Source organism: Crocodylus porosus, unplaced genomic scaffold, assembly GCF_001723895.1.
Source record: "Crocodylus porosus isolate Cpor-Errol unplaced genomic scaffold, CroPor_comp1, whole genome shotgun sequence".
In the NCBI taxonomy this organism is placed as follows: Eukaryota; Metazoa; Chordata; order Crocodylia; family Crocodylidae; genus Crocodylus; species Crocodylus porosus.
This window is the reverse complement of record NW_017728944.1, coordinates 1234076-1254614: the sequence shown is the minus strand read 5'-3', so window position 1 is coordinate 1254614 and position 20539 is coordinate 1234076. Positions and strand designations below refer to the sequence as shown.

Here is a 20539-nt window from a genome sequence, read left to right as displayed (position 1 = left end):
GGGGGGGGGGCGCTCCTCCCTCCATCTCTGCCTCTGTCGTTAGTCATGTTGGTGTGGCCCCTGGGTCAGACTGTGTTGTCTTAAATGTGGCTCCTGGTACGGCCACCTGGCTCCCAAGCCACAGGGCTGGCAGCATGGGAAGGGCAGGCCACACCCAGGTACCCCTAGGAAGGTTCAGCCCATCCACCCCCAAGGTCAGGAACCACAGTTCCTAGCCCTGTCCCAGAGACGCCAGAGCCTGCAGCCCCACTGCCCTCCTCCAAGCTGTGTAACCTCCTGCCCACTGCATCTCTTCACAGGCAGAGCACGTGCCCCCCTATGACGTGGTACCCTCCATGCGGCCAATCATACTTGTGGGGCCGTCCTTGAAGGGGTACGAGGTGAGGAGTCAGGAGCAGGTGCTGGGGATGGGAGGTGCAGAATTTCCTTCAACTTCCTGCAGAGCAGGTGACCCTGAATATGCCCAGCATGTGCTGCATGCTCCCCTCCCCGCAGCTTGTTTGTCCATCTGTCTGCTCAGCCATCTCTTCCCCTCCATTTCTTGACCATCCACTCTCTACCTGCACACTCAACCCCTCTCACACAGCAACTGCTCTCCCAGCACCTTCACTCCTGTCCCCCTCAGCACGTGTCCATCTCCCCACCACTCCTCTAGTGCTCACCACCCTGCCTTGCTCTCCAAGTAGCCTCTTCCATGGGGCAGGAAGTCATATTGGGAAGAGCTCCTTGTGCTTTCACCTTTATCCAGGGTGGGGATTGTGCCTGATGAGCCAGTGGCATCTGACCTCCCGGTTCACACACATGTGCACAGAGTGTATGCCTAACTGTATGTACACTTGATTTTCCTCCCCATGCCCATTTACCTGTAAAATCCCCTCCACACACACTATACCCATGCATGTAAATGCCTGACTACAGGTATTCGTGCATGTCTGACTACACACAAATGTACACACACCCCCATACTTGACTGCACACACATGTGCGCACTATCTGACCTCCCATGCACAAGATTTCTCACGTGCATGTTCAACTTATCTCTTTCTTGCACACATGCACACACTCCCACCCACCCTTACACCCCCCCCACACACACACGCTCCCCAAACCCACCGACACACACACTGGTGTCATGAATCCCCACTCTGCTCCAGGGTGCCCAGCTCCACTGTGTCCCTCTCTTCCCAGGTGACAGACATGATGCAGAAAGCTCTTTTTGACTTCCTGAAGCATCGCTTCGATGGCAGGTGAGGGACATCTCAGGCAGACAACTTAAGCCATGAGAGCATTGGTTGGGTCTGTGGCTCTCAGGCTTAGAAACTGGGTGTTGGGGGAATGCAAATAGGATGTGGAGGTTAACCCTGTCTATCACGCCTTCTTTATCCGGAGTCACACTCAGAATCAGGACTGCAGAACACTGTGGTGCAGTAGGGGCTGGAGGTGGTGCACCTTCTGGCTACTCTGTCCTGTCCTACTGGAGGTTGGGCTTCAGTTCCCAAATGTGTGGGCACAGTTGGACCCAATTCTGCTCCCCTGGACATCTAGAGACTACTGGTTCACTTAAATCCATGTTTCCTGGGGCAGCCCCATGCCCAACAACCATGGTGACAGGCTCACTGAGAGACAATAAAATGAGAACCCAGTGCAGTGGGTCACATGCTCTTCCCCCAGCCGGAAATAGGATGCCACCTTCCAGGCAGAAACAACTTTTTGCCGTCCCTCACCCTTTCCAGCTGAGGGCCTCATGGGTATACTGCAGGCAGGAGTGGAATCCCCCTGGCAGTATCCTGAAACTCATTTTGCAGGTGGAGAATCTGAGGCACAGCAATGAGGAGGCAGCTCACTCAAAATGGAGCCCCCACTTCCATTTTGCAATGCAGGACACTGAATACATGAGATGCTGTGGCATTTTAATTAGAGTAGTTCCTGAGATCTGCTTTAATTAAAACGTGCCCCATCCCAACCCCAGAGCATGTGTATAGGCACCCCAGGAGTCCTGTTCTCTTGTTGCCTTTCCTGTATGAAACAGGCAGCAGGAAGCAGTGCAGATGTGCAAGGAGAGGGCTGGAAAGAGAGTTCCCTTCATAGGTGACTGGGATTTGTATCCCCAGCACTGGGCTACTGTAGAGTCACCTTATACAACCTCTAAGCGAGGGTCCCAGCTGTTAGGGGCAATGGCTAACCACCCATCCTCTCTCTTTCTGTCTCTCCTTTTCGCACTCCCATCCCTCTCTCCTACACACACCCCTTCACCCCCCTCCATGTGCATCCCAGGATCTCCATCACGCGGGTGACAGCCGACATCTCCCTGGCCAAGCGCTCCGTGCTGAATAACCCCAGCAAACATACCATCATTGAACGCTCCAGCACGCGCTCCAGCCTGGGTAAGACAGGGGTGACTCCTGGGAGGGTGGGGAGGGAAGAGCCATGGATCTAACCCTTCCCACCCACCTCCCCCCTGCATGGTTATTTTGGAGGATGGTGTAGCATTAACCTCAGTTGCTTGGCCACTGGCATTGCTTTGAGGGCTTAAACCTTCAAAGCCTGCCTGCCTCCGATCTGTATCAGTTGGGAGCTGCCTGCTTCCCCCTTTGCCCACCCCTGGAATTCCCACAATGCCTTGGGGCATGCCCCCCACCTCATGCCCTGTTGGCAAGGAACTCCTCACGCATGGGTCCCCTCTTTGCCCACCCCTGGCCCTAGGCCAGGCCTTCCAGCTGTGCTCTTGCCTGCTTGTGCTGGGCTGAAAGAGGGACTGACGTAGAGATGCCACTACCTTGGCATTGCTCATCCCCCCAGGCATGCTGTGATGCTTGGCAACACCAGGGCAGGCTCCCCCAGTGCACACTGGGATGTGATATGCCTGGACTGCCCCCCTTCCAGCAGAGCTGGGAAGCGGTGGGGTTGTGTGCCTCATGGGAAACAATGCCATTTTTGCTGCCGTGCAGAGGGGGTGACTAATATGACTTGCTGATCTGCTGCTCCTGTGAGCCTGGCTGGGCGGGGGCAGGAGTCTGCTGCTCCAACGCCTGGGACCGTCTTTGCTACTGACAGTCCATTCAATTCACTCCTCTTTTTCCCCCCCTCCCTTTCTTTTCTTTATTTTTCCTTTTATTTTTTTTCCTCCCCTCCGCGTGGCTTCCTTCCTTCCCTGCTCCTGATACAGATGTCTTGGGTATGTAGCCTTAACCTCTCGGGCACAGCACTCTAACCCTGTATGGGAGCCATTGCCAGCCACAGCATGGCAGGGACTGATGGGTAATACCCACTTCCCTAGCCACCAGAGAGTGAGATCTCAACCTGCTCCTTTCCCCTTCTCTTCTGGGATCTTCTCAGAGCACATAGCTGCTGGCAGTCAGTATCCCACAAACTCAGGGCAGCCAGAGCTGGAGTCTTGCTCCTTCCATGTGGCCCAGAGCCTGGGTGCTGGAAGGCAGCTGTCCCTTCCCTGTGGTCCTTCTGGTCTTGAAGACCAGGGCTGATCTGAGGCTCTAGACTTAGAGACAAGCCCAATATGCTCAACCCAGGTACAGATGCCCCAGGGTCTGGGTTTTAGTTTGTCCCCTGCTGTGGTTCCTCCCCATCTCCTGCTCTATATAGCAGTGCACTTTCCCTGCCCAGGAATACCCAATGGACACAGGTCAGGTCTGTGTACTCCAGGTCTCCCCTACTGCCCAGCCTGTGGCATAGCTGGTGCAGCATCTGGGCTGTGGTGGGACTATTCCCAGCCATGGTGACACAGGAGCCACGTCTCACCAACCAGGAAGGGAAGATGATGCTGCTGCATGGAAACCCAGGTGTCTCCCTCTGTGTCTAGCTGACACCACTGCCTTTGCCTTTGGGGTACACGGCCCCCAGTCTCTGGCTCCATGACTAGCCCCTACAACTGTCCCCCTCCATCTCTCCCCATGCCCTCCCCATGGTCCCTGCCCCAACCCGTTATCATACCTGGCTCTTCCAAATTGCTCCCCCCCTACACACACATTGTACCTATTTCCTCCACCTCTCCATACTCTCCCTAGCCTTTGTCCTGCTCCCCCCCAGCCCACTTCCAAGCTTCTCACTGTGTCTCTGCTCTGACAGCTGAGGTGCAGAGTGAGATTGAGCGCATTTTTGAACTGGCCCGGACCCTGCAGCTTGTGGCTCTTGATGCAGACACCATCAACCACCCAGCCCAGCTAGCCAAGACCTCACTGGCCCCCATCATTGTGTACATCAAGATCACCTCCCCTAAGGTGAGTGTGTTCCTCCCTGTGGGGCATGGAGCTGTGAGGCCCAGGACTCAGTGCACAGTGCCATTGGAATATGCACTTGCAGCCCCCAAACTGATGATGAGAAGCCTTGAAAAGTAAGAGCTGGTCAGTTTTGGAGCTGCTGATATCAGCACCCACAGCTGCTGTGTGGGTAATGAGAATTGTCTTCACCCCTGTGGTATGAGCAGCTTTGACATGGATAAGTTACCATCCACTTCAGGGCTTCTGGTGACAGGTCTTGGACTGGGCCTTTTCTTCATTGTGCCTGACACAGTTAAAGGCACTCCAGTTAGTTACAAAGCTGTCAGTCTCAGTTACAGTGAGTGGGCCACTGGTTCTCAACCTCTTAGACTCAAAGCAGCCCTTGGAAAATGCCAGCTCTTCACTTTCACTTGGTTTGTGCCTATGAAACAATAATAGATCAGCTGTTCTGTTGTAAAGAACTCAGGAAGCCCACAGCAGGTCCGAATGGTTTCCACACAGTGGATTCCTACTTGAAATCTCTGGGGTTATCTTGTGAATTGTGCATAGGTTTTTGCACACCTAACACTGCTAATATTGCACAGCATCCTTAAGAGGCTGTCACAGCACACCAGAGTGCTGCAGCATCCTCACTGAGCATCACTGGAGTGGGTAGATCATCCGAGTACAGTTAAGTTACAAAACAGGCAGTAGGGATGAAAGCTGCTATGCGTGTAGCCAGTTAAAATCAGAAATGGACCAAGGGCTGTGGGCACACCCACACCCCCTCTGGCTGTGTGGCCCATGCACAGTGAGCTCTCTGAGCTCAATGCCTTGTCAGCATGGGCCTTAGCTGGAGCCACTGATTTTGCACCTCTCTGGAGCCCAGGGGATGAATGCCACCACTGTTCACTTCTTTCCTTCATCCTGACTGAATTCAGTGGCAAAGTAAAAGTGGAGATGAGGCAGCATTTACCCCCTGGGCTTCTGAGCCATGCAAAAGCAGAGTCCATGCTGACATACTGGTGAACTCATTCTAGTGACAGGCTGTTTACACAGTGTTTGAGGGCCATTTGTGGCTCGCAAGCCATAGTTTCAGCACCACTGCACTTAATCTGACGTACAAATAACTGGTGTGGGAGACCATGTCAGCAGAAGACAACAAAGGGGGCTTGGCATTGTGTGAATTATGTACCTCTTGGGTATGTACATAAGCAGAGTACACAGGTGTTTGCTGCCTGGATCAGACTGTGCCAGGGAGCCAGGGGATAGCAAAGAGGAGATCCCCTGCTGAGCCTTCTGTATGTCCCAGGAAGTGATGGGGGGGTGGGACTGTGCTGAGGCATTTGGCTTCATGAAATAGCTCAGTCTGCATTTAGATCAGTGGTGTGGTGAGTTGGAGACTTTCAGGCTTGCCTTCCAGGTGATGTTCCTCCTCATTGCTGCATTGTTTTTTAAATATAAGAGAGTAGCTTAAGACTCAGACAGCCAGAGCAGCTGTGTGACAGGGCTGAGGGACAAAGCAGAGCTGTGCCTGTTGGAGCCAAAGGCTGGGATAGTGTAGGTTGCAGGTTAGGAATGAGCCTATTGACAGGGCAGAAGAACCCCAGGTGGGGATCACAAAAGGATGAAACAGTTTTCCTGCCCGATCTCCAGACTCAGCCCCTCCACAGAGCAGCAGCCTCCAAGGAGAGAAGGGGCAGGCAAGGCAGCATCTCCTCAGAAGCCTGGTGTCCCCTCATCCCTTCCCCAGTGTTCACCCTTCACCCTTCTCCCACCACAGGTGCTCCAGAGACTGGTCAAGTCCCGGGGAAAGTCCCAGGCCAAACACCTGAATGTGCAGATGGTGGCATCAGACAAACTGGCACAGTGCCCTCCAGTGAGTACCTGGGCTCTGCCCACCTGAGCCGTCACCTAGGTTGGTGAGGCCCCACTCCCTCAGCTCAACTGAGTACCTGCCCCTGATCAGCCACCCCTGCTACCTCACACCCCCCAAAGTGGGCCATGGCTCTGCCCCTGGTCCCACCCTATCACCTCCAGCTTAGCTGTGGCTCCGCCTTCAGCCCCGCCCCATCACCTCCAGCTGGCTTCCCCGTGCCCTGCCCCTCCCCTCCCTATCTCTTTGTTTCTCGTTGCAGGAAATGTTTGACATCATCCTGGATGAGAACCAATTGGAAGATGCCTGTGAGCACCTGTCTGAGTACCTGGAAGCCTATTGGAAGGCCACGCATCCACCCAGCAGCAACCCACCCAATCCCCTGCTGAACCGCACCATGGCTACCGCTGCCCTAGCTGCCAGTCCCGCCCCCGTCTCCAACCTTCAGGTACAGGTGCTGACCTCCCTCAAGCGCAACCTGGGCTTCTGGGGCGGGAAGGGTAGCCCAGAGCTGGGGCCAAGGGCCCAGCCCAAGGTGGAGGAGCATGCGCTGTAGCTTTAAGAGGTGCAAGAGGAGGAGGCAGTGCCTTCAGTGAACACGGAGAAGGAAATGTACTTTGGAAACCCCAGCTGATCCCCACCCTCTGAATGCACCCCTGCAAGTGCCTGTGGAAACTGCTTCCCTCTGGCCCCGCTGCCCTCGGTGCCCTGCCAGTGGAAGGGGCTCTTCAGAGCATCATCTGAGCCAAATGGGGGCTGCCCAGCTGTAGCTCTAAGGCTCAGGACCTGGGAGCAGTGTCACCCCCTGGGGAGAACAAGGAATCTTCCCCCCCAGCGCCACCCAAGAGTTGCAACCATGCACCCGGAGCCGAGCTCTTTCCAGGAGGTGCCTTGCTGACACCCCACCCCCTGCTTTGGTGTAAAGGCTGCCTCCCCTCTGCTTGGAGAGCTGGGCCAAGCCCCACAGGAGTCATGGAGTGCTGGGCTCTGATGACCTGTTTTGTGCCTTTGGAGAAGTACATTCTGGGAAGGCCCCTTTCCCAGACTAGGTGCAAACCTTCTGTGTAATTGCCCAACATGAGGCTTTGCACTACAGGACAGTCAAGAAGGCTGGGGCAAGGGGTGACTTCCTACCTATGTCAGAGAGTGCTGTCAACAGGCAGGCCTGGGGTGAAGCGCAGGTACAGCTGTTGAGTAGGGGTCAGACATGCCCTTGTCTAGGAGTTCATTGTAATGCCTTTGCCACTAGTACAAAGACCCCTCTGGCAAGGGGCTTGGATCCTTTCTTCCAGCTCCTGCCCAACCAAGAGCATCCTTCATCCACTGGAAATTGAGATACAGTCCAGGCTCACTTGTGGCCTGGCTAGTAGCTCAGATACCCTGAGTCATTCTGGTGCCATGAAACCCAACAGATCATCCCATTTGGAAGAGCCCATCTTTGCCCCTTCCTGGATATCCTGGCTCCTGCCCCAAACCAGCTAACCTTGGTCTCCAAAGGCTTCTGTGCCATTGCACTGTATCACCCAGGGGCTGGGGCTGGGGGTCTCCAAGCAGGACTGGGATCTGGCATTACTTGTCCTTGTGGTTGCTCCTGACCTTCTTAGGCTGTTGCTGGTTGAGTGGGTTTCTGAGTAGTAACAGAGGGTCTCCAACTGGGCAGACCGCTGTGGGGATCCTGCTTTCGCTGGCACCATGCCCTGACTTGCCCAGGCTGTGGTAGGGATGATGTCGTGCATTGCTAACTTTCTTTGACTTCCAGCAGATCTCTCAGCCCTGGCTTTGTGCTACCAGGGCAAGTTCACTCTTGCACTTCTGCTGGTACCTCTCAATCCTGGCTTCCCACCCCTGGCCCTTTCCAGCCTAAGCCTCCCTACCCTACCCACATAGTTGTTCTGCCACCCCTCAGGCCTAGCTTGCAGCCCCCATTCCAGCTTTCAACTCCACCTGAGAAAACCCTGTTGATGAATCTGTAATACAGGTTTGTTCCCTTGGATGGGTTTTTATTCAAGCATGGAGCTGGGCTAAGACTCGGTAACTTTGTTTCGCTTGTGTTGAGATCACACACCAGGTCTCGGCAGGCCAGAAGTGCATGTGCACTGATCCCAGATGCAGTGCTTTGCTGGTGGTGTGTGTGTATTAACTGTACTAAGTGGCCACCAGTGGCCCCTAGGGGGCAGACTAACCCTGTCTTATCTTCTCCCATTTGCATGGTGTGCTGCTGCTTCTCCTAACCAGGGCCCCTACCTAGTGCATGGGGAGCAGACGCGTGAGGGGGAGCGTGCTAGCCTTCATGACTACCCAGGGGAGCCGGCCACCCACGGCCAGGGGCGTCCAGGCCAGCCCCATGCCCGCCTAGTCAACCGTGGCCTATCACGCCAGGACACCTTCGACTCGGAGACCCAGGGCAGCCGTGACTCGGCCTACACAGAGCCGGGCGATTCCTGCATGGACATGGAGACAGACCCCTACGAGGAGCCTGAAGCTGAGCCACGCAGCACCCCCGGTGCCTACCACCGAGGGCTGGGCCGCCACCACCTCCACCTGCACCAGAGCTCCTGGGATGAGGATGAGCCAGATCGGGAGAACCACAACCGGCAACCTCGGGGCAAGGGGCGAGACCACTACTGCCAGAACGAGGAGGAGGCCATGGGCATGAACAAGAATGACATGGAGGCCTGGGGGCGGGACGTGTACATCCGCTAGAGCCAGGGCATCTGCCTCAGCAGGAGAGGGGTGGTGTGCGGGGATCTTTTCCTCCCCTCCCCAGACCCCCTGACTATGGGGCTTCCCTACTTTGGTTGTTTTGGGTTGGGGTGGCCCTTGCCTCCTTGACCAGGGCTGGCCTCAGATTGTACAGTGCCCCCATCCAGCTTGGATGAGGGCTCCCCTGCCTCCCCCCCACCCCATATGGGGTTCCCTTGCCAGCAGTGCCATGGGGACCCCTTTGCCAATGGTGACACAGGCCCCCCCCAACTCAGCACCCAGAGGGGGCCCCTCTCACCTCCTATAAGATTGTGAATATTCACCTCCACCTTAAGCCCCTCCTTGGCTCTGTGGGTCCCCTGGGTACCCAGAGAGGAGGGGCGCCCTGGCGTCCACTGTTGCCTCGGGCCATCCCTGCCCCCAAAGGGAGTAAGTGACCAAATGGATCCAGCCAGCTCCCCTGCTGCCTGCCATGGCCCTGCCCCAGTGGGTGAGAAGCCTAGAGCTGGGCACTGTCTGTCCCCACTCCCTGGGGAAGGCAAGCATGTTCAACCCTGGTCTGTAACTAATCACTTCTGGGGCTGTCTAGCGGGGTGGCCTTCCTCCATCTTCCTCTTCCTCACCCCAGGCTCAGCTTCTCCCCAGTTTGCATCCTTGCCCCATCCCATCGTATTTCCATGGTGCTCTTGACAACCCAGCTGAAGAGGGAAGCTGTGCCACTACCCCTGGTTTCTTTAGAGAGTTCTGATAGCTGGGGAGAGTCAGTCTCTGCCCAGCAAAGAGGAATCTCCTCTTCTGTCCAGTGCCTATGATTATGTCCAGCCCTTTGTCTGTACAGACAGCCGTAACCCCAGCAATGGTGCCATAGCTTGCCTCCCATCATGGCTTGACCTGTCTCTATTCTCCAGTGCCTCAGCCTCCAGCCCCCCATGGATGTATTTCATGTGCTAAGCCACAACAGGTTTGGGGGTGAGGATGCCTGCACTCCAGCCTGCATGCGTGTGTGGTGTACTGCTGTGGGTGCACCCCAGGCCAGGGCATTGAGGGAATGAAGGGGGCTAACCTGTTTGGATCTATTTGGACTCCTAGTTGATCTGCACCATGCTGACTCAAAGCATGGGGGGAAGCTTGTGTGTGATGCCATAGGCTGGGCGTTCTTCTGGTGGACTGAGGGGACTCGGCTGAGCATGTCAGGGCAGTTCCAGGACATCCCAGTCCCATGTGACATCAAAGCAATCCCCCTTGCTGGGGGCACTCATCTTCACCAGTGATCCTGCCTACTGCCTGAGGAGAGGAGGTGACCCGTAATGGCGTCTTGGCCTGGGCTACCCTCTCCCTGGGGCCCGGCCTGTTTGGTTTTCCCCTTCACAAAGCTGGTGCCATCAGACTGCAGGTGCTTTGCGGGGTGTTTCCATTTGAGGAGCTTGGGCTGAAATGAAGGCAGGGAGACAGAGTTTCTGGCAGAACAGGCTATTTTTGCAAAATGGTGTCTGGCACCCCTTAGTGGGGGAAAGGGGCTCTTCCAGAAGGGTGCTTATACACTGTTCATGAGGAACATGCTTTAATTAGAGCAGCTGTAAGAGCTGCTCTAATTAAACCACCCAGAGGGTCACGTGTGTCAGTGTCCCTGCACTGAAAAATGGCGGCGGGGGCATGTTAACTAAAGCTTGTCAAATGAGTTTTAGTTAAAGTGCCCCCACCACCATTTTTCAGTGCAGGGATACTGACATACGTGACCAACTGCAGTCTGCTGGAGCTCAGCAATTACCACACTCCGGCAGACTCGACTAATCAAGTCTGCTCCAATGTGCTGTAATTACAGCATGTTGGAGCAGCCTCGCTGCATGTGTATAGGTACCCAAAATGTCCCTGAGTGGGGGAGGGGGAAGGGAGATCATTTCCACACTGGGTTGGGGGGAAGGGGGTGCCTAATGTGAGTGGTTTGTATACTAACAGCTTCCTCAGTCCTGGCCTGCCGTGTCACCTTGTGCCATGCTAGGGGCAGCAGCCAAAGTACTCAGCCCCTTTGTTTGTGGACCTCAGGTGAAGGGGTGGGATTTTTACCTGGCCAAAACCTTCAGCCCCTCCCCAGTCATCTCCTCTCTCTGGGCCTGTAATATCTGCCCAGAACCCTCCAGGCCTTTCCCCTCCCTGCCAGCTGGCACTCTGCCCCTTTCGCCCACCCCTGGTCCTGAGCATGAGGAATCTGGCTGGATTGAGCCCAGAGAAGGTGTGCCTGACCTGTGACCCTCACTCCCCTACACTCTGCCAAAACCTGGCTTTGGCCAACCTAAAATGGGTGAGGTTGCCCAGTGCCATTTTCCTTGTCTCCCCACCCCCTTCTGGGCAGTGTCTCTCTGACCAACAGGCATTTGGTCCTTTGCTGCCCATTCATGCAGTACCTGCGTCCATGTGTGCCAACATGTGTCCATCCATCTCCGTGCCCCTTGGGAATGGGCTGGGGGTTGTCTCAGCTGCTTCCCCCCCTCCACTGTGAGCTCTCTGGGTTTCGTCTGTCTGTACCCATACACCCTGCAGGGGCTGGCACCTCCCTGCTCGCCTGGCTTTGAGTGGTGGCTTTACAGCCAGGGGCCCTGCCTCACCTTGCTCCACCTGACAGGGTGTTAAGCTTTGCATCTGGTTTCAGTGGGGGCCAAGACAGCCCCTGCTCTCAGGTACTGCTAGGAGCTACTGCCTTTGACCAGAGCGAGGGGCCTTTCTAGACTAGTGCCGCTCTGTCCTGGGTGGGGAGAAGGGGGTGGTAGTGGTCATCTTTCCCATGGAGGCTGCTTGATGGTTTCCAGCCAGGCAACTTAGCTGCTACAACAGGGGATGGCAATGCCGGATTTCTACACCCACCTCTGTCATGGAGTCAGGTCACTCTCCCCGTGTGTGTGCCTCGTCCTCCCTGTCTGTGAACCCCGGGGCTAACGAGCACCCGTCTGTTAAGTGCTTTGAGACCTGCAAGCTCCAGCCACCTCAATGTGTTGTAACCATCACGTGTCATGGCTGTCTCTATGCTGCTGCCCCACACCTCACAACTGCCACAGGCCCTCCTGCTGCCAGGCCAAGGAGTAGAGAATCCCCCTCAGCAAGGCAGGGTCTAGGACATGCCCATGGCCAAATCTGCTTTCAGCCAGCAGGGGGCAGCGGGGTGGGGGAGGGCTGGGAAGGTGTCTTCAACACAGCCCTAGCCTTTTTGCAAAGCAACTTTAAAGGAAAGAGATGTCCTGTATTTCCGTCATTTAACAAACTATTTAAAAGAAGTGTATTTTATTTATTTATTATTGTTTGTTGAGGGAAGGGGGGGGAAATATTATCCCATTTGCTTGATTCTTTGTAATAAATATTTCACTGAGAACTCTGACAGCGACTCCGCAAGGGGTGTGTGATTACTGGCTTCATGGTCGGGGTAGGGGATTAGTGCCTTTTCCATAATCACATCTTGCCTCTCTCTCTAGTACAGTCCATTTGGGGTTGGTTCTCTGTAAATCAATGCATGAGAGGCTGGCTCCCTTCTGCGTCTTGCCCTGATCTACTTCCGATCTTGGGAACCCTCTGTTGTCCCTGCTGTGCAACTGTGGAAACTTGTAGAAGAGGTCACTGTCCTGCTTGCTTGTCACATATCAGTGCCCCCAGCCAGCCCAGTGGGGAGGTGGGTCTGACCTAGAATCATGGCCATTGTTAAGCCAGGTGAATGATTATGCTTTCAGCAAGAAACTAAGAAAACTACCTTCCAGGAAAAAGGGATCGCTGTGCCCCAATACCATTCTCACACTCTACAGGGTACGGAGCAACAGGGTGCCCCGGTTCCGTGTCCCTCTCCAGGGAATGATGATCTAGTGTTAAGAACAGAGTCAGGACTCCTAGGTTTTTGTTTTCAGCTATGCCACATACTTAGTACGTGAGTTTGTGCAAGTCACTTCTGTCCCCTGTACCTCAGGTTCATTGTCTCCAAGATGGAGGTGATCATGCTGGCTTTGAGACCTAGGAAAGAAAGTCTTCTGTGCTGGTCACTGTTCTTTTGTGCCCATGTTGGGAGGGTGAGGAGTTGATTTGCATACACAGTTCAGCAGTGGAGGCAGCAGATTTCCAGGAGTCTCTTTGTGCACTCCTGTCCAGCCAGGGCATGGAAAACAGCCTGTGCCATTGACCTAGCCAATTTCACGCAGCCTATAAATATTTGACCCCAGCTCTTGCCCCATGGTTGGGACATTTAAACCAGGGGGTGACAAACACATTGGAACCAGTAGGCTAGATGAGGGTCTCTGGACCAGTCTGTGGGCCAGATTGAGCTTTGCCAGAGCCAGCAGGCAGAGCCAGTCCAGTGGGGCACTGCGGCCACTCCATTCTGGCTCCCTGTGCAATGGGCCGTACAGTGCTTGTGGCACCAGGTCCAGCCTACATGCCACAGGCAGTGCAAGCTCCAGCATGGGGCTGGCATGCACTGCACTTGGCGCTCAGGCTGGACCAAGTGCTAGTGGCACAAGGAGCTGGCACAGGGCACATGTGGCACAGCCCCACCAGAGAGCTTTGTTCCCTGGCTCTGGCATGACCCAATCCACAGTTCACACCCTGAACCAATCCCCTGTGCCACAGGTAGTGTCTTGCCAAGGCACAGATCCAACCCACATGCCAGACTGGTTCCATATCTCACATGTGGGCTTGATTTGAGATCCATGATCCAGCCCACAGGCCCTGTACTCAACCCCTCCTAATTTAAAGGGATCACAATGAGGTTAGTGACTGTAAATTCATTCTCCCTTTTAATTCTCCTGTTTAATTGCACAACATCTCTCTCCCCTTCTCAGAGTGAAATGGGACTGTCCAGGCAAGCAGTACAGCACACGTGTGCTTGGAATTTGAACATAAATGAGGAGCTGAGTCCCCTGGGAGGCCTGTACCCCTTGTGTCCTCTCCCTGGAGAGGAGGAGGTTAACCCAGGCAGGCGGTGTGATGCTGTCACCTGCTGGCTGTCATGTGTCAGGCCTGTTTTCCAACCAGGCTCCCCACAGATTCCCAGGTCTCAAATATATATTCTGGAATTGCAAACTTCATGCTTTGCTGCTGGAATGCAGCTGCCTCTGGGGCAGCATGTGGTGGCTGCCTGTGACAACAGCCCCCTTCCCCCCCACCCCTGCCAAAAAAACACAGGGCATCCTGTCAGGAGGCTGGGGGAACATCCCAGGTGAATGACAGCACCCTTAATGGGCAGTGGCAGATGTCTGCTTTACAAGTGATCTACCAGGGCTCCAAGTTCATATGTTCACCCCTTTGAAACAGAGATGGAGCTGAGGCCTGGATCCTGTACCCAGCTCTGCCACTGCTCTGCCATGTGACTTTTCCTCTGAACTTTGTTTTCCCTTGCTGCAGAATAGGGACAATGAGATTGACTGATGTGAAAAACTGCAGAAGAACTAGGTGTCATTATTACTGCTGACCTTGTTACAGCTCATTTAGAAGCCAGGTCCAATCCTGACACCTCCCTTGTCCCCATTTTCCCATTAGAAATGTAAGCTTTGTGCCAAGCACTGTTAGTAGGGAAAGGACCAGGTTCCTTCACTTAGGGAATCTTTCTGGGAAAGGTTAGATTACCCCCAGCTTGAGCCTCTTTCCAGAAGCCATCACCAGGATGCCTTGGAGTTGTATATCCTCATTTACAGGCTATGATTCAAAGTGCCGTATTTTCTCACAGGCAGACAAGGTTCTTTGCATAAAAGTGATATCTTTTATTAGCCCAACTAAACTATTTAGTTGGGCTAATAAAAGTACCCATATTTACCCAAAGAACCTTGTCCACCTATGTCCTTAGAACAACATGGCTATAACCAATACACCTGAAATATGGAAGATATTTTCTCACATACACGTTTTTCCCAAAAATTGTGCACGCACCCCCACACCCCAGAATTGGTGTGCATGGTTTAAACAGGGAAATTGACTTTCTGACTTAGACATATCCCTGCTTTGATTCCTGCTCCACAGTGTAGCAGCTGTTGCATTACTATTCAGGCACCTGGGGGAATCAATTGATTTATTGGCTCATTGTTCTTCACTTCAGAGGTTTTAACTCTCTCCTGTTTAATGGTCTTGATGTTCCACCCATCAAGCTAAACTTTCTTAGGGTAATCTTGCTGCCTAGCTGTCCCTGGTCTCTCATCTCCTGTTTTATAGCCTTGGAGACTGTAATCCCACCCATGGAAATGAGACTTCAGCAGTAGCTAGGGTTTCAGTATTAGTTGAGCAGGAAACAAAGGGTGAGTTAGCTGAAGACTAGGATGTTTCCCTGCTCAATACAGTCATAACTCTGGAAAAATCTTTTCTTCTTCATTCTGCCTTTCAAAAATAAGGTGTGTATTATATTCCTGTGCCTGGTACATGTGGGAAAATACAGCATTTAAAAACAGGCTAGTTTGGGGAAAGGCAAATTAATAAAAAAGCATGAGGAGAGACTGCTACCCCCATGGCTGTCTCAGCAACTTGTAGTTGGAGCAAGGCATCCACACCTGATCTGAAGGTTGCAAGGCTTGGAGAAACTACCATGTTCAGATGGCTAATTCTTCTCACTTGTAAACATTTGAGCCCCATTCCCAATTTGAATGTTTCTAGTACCAGCATCCAGGCAGTAGAACCTCTTACTGGGTATGATGGGCGGATCTAGGATTGTGAAAAGGGGAGTGCAGATAGTGTCGTGCATTCTCACATAACACACTACATGTTTTCTCCAGTTAAAAAGAAAAATAGCAGCTTTACTAATGTGATAAGGGTCTAGCTCTATACTATTCCATTTAACATCAGAGCAAAAACCAATAACTATTGGAATGTGCACTGATTTGCCAGATTATATATAAAGCTTCAAAAAAACCACAACAAACCAAGCAAAATGGTCAAAAATATTACTTCATTAGTCCTATAGTCATTACTCACTACAACTAAATGTACATCTCTTAGTCAGATTTGTAAAACAAAATCTAGTCTTTTTGAGTGTCTTTACAATGCCTCCAATACTTCCGTGTCAGATACTTCTACACCCGAGTTAATATTACCATACCTGAATTAAGGTTTTTAGCTAGAGCTAAAAGCAGTCTAATACTAGGGCTGTGAAATGAGAAAGACATTACCAGCAATGGCTAAGGGGCAGCTAAATTACAGAAGAAAGGGTAGTATGAATAGTGGAACATCAAGGCCATTAAAAAGGAGAGCATGTCGTTAACACCTATGGAGTAGAGAGGAATTAGCAGGAATCAGGTAAATAATAATGAGGCAAAAAGCCAAGAAACTCCCCATCCGCACTGCCTGAATAGAAATGCTGCTGTCCCTCCAAGACAGGGTTGAATTTTAAAATTTGGGTGAAGCAAGTAAAGAGGATGCAATTGTACCACTGCACCCTCCTGGATCTGCCCTTGCTGTCTACTATGGCCTTTAGTACCTGAAATCCCCTACTCAGTCATCATTTTGTTAGATGCTTAGGCAGGCAAGTTCAAGGTCCCTCGTGCCATCACTTCTTTCAAAACCCTCATTGGCAAAGCAGCAGCTTAAATTCTGGTGGTTTTAGAGGCTAAATTTCCCTCACATCAGTGAGCACACAGTGGAAGCTGCAGTAATTACAGCACTGATAAGTAAAAAACTGAACAAAGTTCCTGTATTGCAACACCACACAGACCACAAAACCCTTGCTCTAAAACTCTTCCTCCCAAGGGATGGAAACAAATCATTTTTCTACCCCGTCAGCACTTTCTGTGCTGTCAACAGTCTTGTTCTCAGATGTCATATGGATGTCTGGTCCCAGCCAGCACGGAAAGGAAAACCGGCCTGCAAAGGGAACCACGGGGATTGTAGTTTTATAGCGCTATTTTTTTCTCTCTTAACAAAGCACCATGGCTACATGCTGAAAATATTTATGAGCATAGACACTATTGGATTTATATGTTTTAGGGCCCAGAGGTAAGGTCTTGAGATGAAAATGGCAGTTCCACTTCTCAGAGCTGCTGTCTTAGACTGTCCATAGTCTCAGGAAACCATACCCAAAGTGGGAAAGCTGCTCTTCGCTGCCAATAACGGACATTTTAAGCAACATAGGGCAAAGCTGGGATGCTGTAGCACAGACAAAAGGCAAGAGATGGATTCCAGGCCAGACTTGTGGCAAGATCCACATGACCTCTGCATACCTAGCAGCTCTTACCAGCCCCAGATGTTCTACCCCAGGCCTATGCAGCTGATATTCACTGGCCATTCCTTCTCTTATTAGTGGGTAGATTATGTTAGTTAACTAATTACTTATGGCATAACCACTTCCATAGCATGGGTAAGCAGGAAACATTCAAGTCCTCTGGGCACAAGACAAGGAGTTAATCATAAAAGATCCCGATACAGGGCGACAAGCACCCTGGATTCCTGGGTTCCATTCCCAGATGTCCCACCGACTCCGGGCACGTTGCTTGCTTGCAGCTGTCCTCCACACAAGTACAAATTCCTCCAACTGCTCACTATGGGAATTTTCAACCTTTCTGGATCAATATACCCCTGGCAGCCAGATGTGGAGCAGCGTATGCCCGGTGGCCAGACACAGAGTAGGTGGGGGGGATGCTAAACATGGAGCAGCAGCAGCCACCACCTGCGAGCTTCTCCTGCTCCCTGCGTCCAGCTGGGTCGGCAGCACCTGTGCAGCAGTGCAGGACGGTGCATGGCAGCACTCTGTCCCCGCCCAACCACACATACCCCCCTGTTGACAACCCCAGCATCTGGAAAAAGTTCCAGGCAGTGGTTTATTCATAGATCTCTATTGGCTTCTGTTTTCATTTTTCTTTCCACTAATCTCTGTGCAATGCCAGGGCACCCTAGCTTCAAGCACAGACTAGGATTTCAGCCTATCAACCTGCATCAAGTGCTTCAAGATCCCTGCTGGGAGGGGCAGATGTGACGTCCGTGAACCTATTCCAGCTGCCTCTTGGTTTGGTGCGCAGGTTATAATTGCAGGCTCTTGACTTCCGCTGCACGCCTCACCCAAGAGCCATGAGTCAGTGGAAAGCCAAGCTCGCAGTCAGAGCAAAGAGCTCTTCCTGTTTATGTCCTACTACGTCAGGGGTTGGCCACCTCCCTAAGCCGTTATGGAGCAATGAGGGCATGGGATTTCCCACCATCAGGGAAAGAGCCTCTAACTCAGTGGTTTTCAACCTTTTTTGTACCAGGACCCATTTGTAAACATCAATGGCCAGTCTCAAACCAGTGCCCCCCACTCCTAAACCACTGCCCCTGCCCACAGGCCCAAGCCCCACCCTGTTATCCCCCCATGTATGGGAGGGATAAGGGGGATATGGGGGGCCCCAAGCAGCCCGTTTCAGGCTGCAACTACACCAGCCCACAAAGGAAAAGCCACAGTTTCCCCATGTTTTTCTCCTTTAAAGGAGAACCCACTTTTAAAGTTTATTTGAGACTCTTTCATATATTCTTGCAACCAACTTTTGGGTCTCAACCCCCAGGTTGACAAACATTGTGGTTTAACTCACAGAACTGCATCCACCAGGACCTGCTGGAGACTTAGCTCTTGAGGGAGCAAAGCTCAGTCCAGCCCATCAGTGTGATGATGGCAAGACTGATGGGAATCTGGCTACCAGGGGAATGCCCCCCGCCACACACATCGAAGCAGCAGATAATGCCCTGAAACTAGCTACCAGCTCCGATATGCTGCAAAGCACTTACCCTCACATCACTCACCAGGTTCATGACACAGACCAAGGGACCCTGCCTTGCACCAGCTCATGGGTACCCTTCATAGGGTGCCCAGCCTATGGGTGAAGTAGAAGGTCTGCACATAAAGCACATATTCCCCTTTGGGGCTTTGCTGTGGTTCACCCTTTGCCCTGTTCCTTGTTCATTTTCATCCTGTGGTTCTGAAACCAGATTTTGACTCGTTTTTCACTCAGGTTAAGGAGTCTGGCCACTTTGTGTCTGCAATCACTGGTGAGGTACATATTGAACAAAAACTCCTTCTCTACTACCAGTATCTGGTATTTCATATAGGGGCATTGTTTTTTTTTCCTAGAGGAGCAGGCGTTAATAATTAAATTAATTAAGAATAAATAATATCATGCATGGGCCAGATCAGGTCCATGTGCCTCCATGCTTTCATACCAGGAACTATACATCTGTTTGCCTCTCCCCCCGCACATCCCCCCTGGAGGCATATGGCCATACACACAAAAAGAAATGCCTACTAAGTTCTGTGCTTGCAAAAGAGGCCACATGGAAAGCATGGATGTTTTATGCAACCTGGTATATAAAAGTGTGGAAGCACATGGCTCCAATCTGACCCACATATGAGCACGTGGCTGGACTTTCCAACTGCATGTCTCCCCATAGAATCGAGAGTGGGGAAGCTCAGCACGTGCTCAAGTGTGGCCAGGATCAGCGTCTCCATGTGCGTTGCTGCATGGCTTTCTATCCTATGAATGCAACATCTACACAGAACAAATTATGCCTCCGCAAGCATGCAGCACTGGCCATGACATTTTTTTTGCACAGATCTGTCCATCCTTTCCTACCAGCATATATTTCAGGGTACAAAAATATACACAGATTACTTCTGAATAAAGCCTTTAATAAATCATAGCCCAAAAAAAGGGACTAGTGGCAAGAAATAGTCCTGCTACAATAAGGGCTCAAGGACTTCCTCCCTGTGATCTGGTCAGGATCATCAAGAGAGCACATGTGATCCCAGCCAGCAGGGAGCAGGTTGTCCTCATGGGACACCCCACCACCAGGTGCCCTTCCATCAAAGAGTATCCAGAATTTGGAGCGGTTTCTTGCCCATGGAGGGTTGAATTGCAACAGGGCTCCAGAGCTTTAAGGAAGGTAAACCCCAAGCAGCAGCATACAGGAGCCTGGGAGCTCCACTTGCTCCTGCAGCAAGAACTAAAGTGAGATTTCCCCCAGCTTATACCACCCATTTGTGCTGTAGCTGCATTCAGAAACCTGGACGGTCGGACCTTAGCTGAGTCAGAGTCCCTAGCTGAGTCAGATCCTAGTCAGAGTCTCACCAAAATTTGCACTGCACATCAGGGCTGCTCAACCCGACCTGTGGACCAAATCAGGCTCCTAGCACTGCATCATTTGGCCCACAGGACTCCCCACAAGTATGTACAGAGCCCCCCATGGGCCATGGGCTCATGTGCTAGATCAGGCACCAAGGGCAGCATGAGGCCCAGTCCTAAGGCATGGGGCTGGGTGGAGGAAGTACAGGGCCCCAGGACTTGATCTCAGTGCATCGGGGCAATGCAGGATCCGATCCAGCCTATGGGCCAGTCCCACAGGACCAAAACATTGAGCAACATTAGTCTAAATGAACACACCCAGTGGGGAAACTGAGGCGGACATTAAACAACTGGCCCAATAACTCAAGTCTATAAGGGCTAGAACCTGAATTCAGCCCTTGTCAGTCCCAAGCTAACATCTTCACAAAACCATCTTTTCCTAGAGACAAACACCTGGGCTGGGCTGGGCTGGGCTGCGCTCATGAGCCCCTCTGGTCTCCCACCTCCCCAACCCTAAAAGCAACACAAGCCACTCAATCCCAATGCACATCCCCTGCTTCCAGTGGTCCCAGCTGGTGGCCAGAGCAAAGAAATCCCCTTTGGCTGAACAGAGGGAAAGCTCGGGGGATAAAAATAGCTGTAAAACTTTGTTTCTCTCAGCTGCTTCCTCTATTACATCAGCTTCCTTCAGTGCTGTTCATCAGTCAGCCCCAAAA

General features: G+C 52.4%; 1 protein-coding gene across 2 annotated transcripts in view; it reads left to right on the top strand.

The window, feature by feature from the left end:
- CACNB1 (calcium voltage-gated channel auxiliary subunit beta 1) overlaps positions 1–10401 on the top strand; it is a 33183-nt gene extending 22782 nt beyond the window's left edge. The window contains exons 7-14 of one of the 2 annotated variants that reach the window (XM_019550274.1): positions 300–380; positions 1189–1247; positions 2275–2384; positions 3167–3175; positions 4084–4235; positions 5998–6093; positions 6353–6538; positions 8326–10401. In XM_019550274.1, coding sequence (XP_019405819.1) covers positions 300–380; positions 1189–1247; positions 2275–2384; positions 3167–3175; positions 4084–4235; positions 5998–6093; positions 6353–6538; positions 8326–8793 — 1161 coding nt within the window. In that variant the 3' untranslated portion in view covers positions 8794–10401. The remainder of the gene's footprint in view (positions 1–299; positions 381–1188; positions 1248–2274; positions 2385–3166; positions 3176–4083; positions 4236–5997; positions 6094–6352; positions 6539–8325) is intronic. The other variant, XM_019550273.1, reaches the window with a different exon arrangement.
- The last annotated feature ends 10138 nt before the right edge of the window (positions 10402–20539 follow it).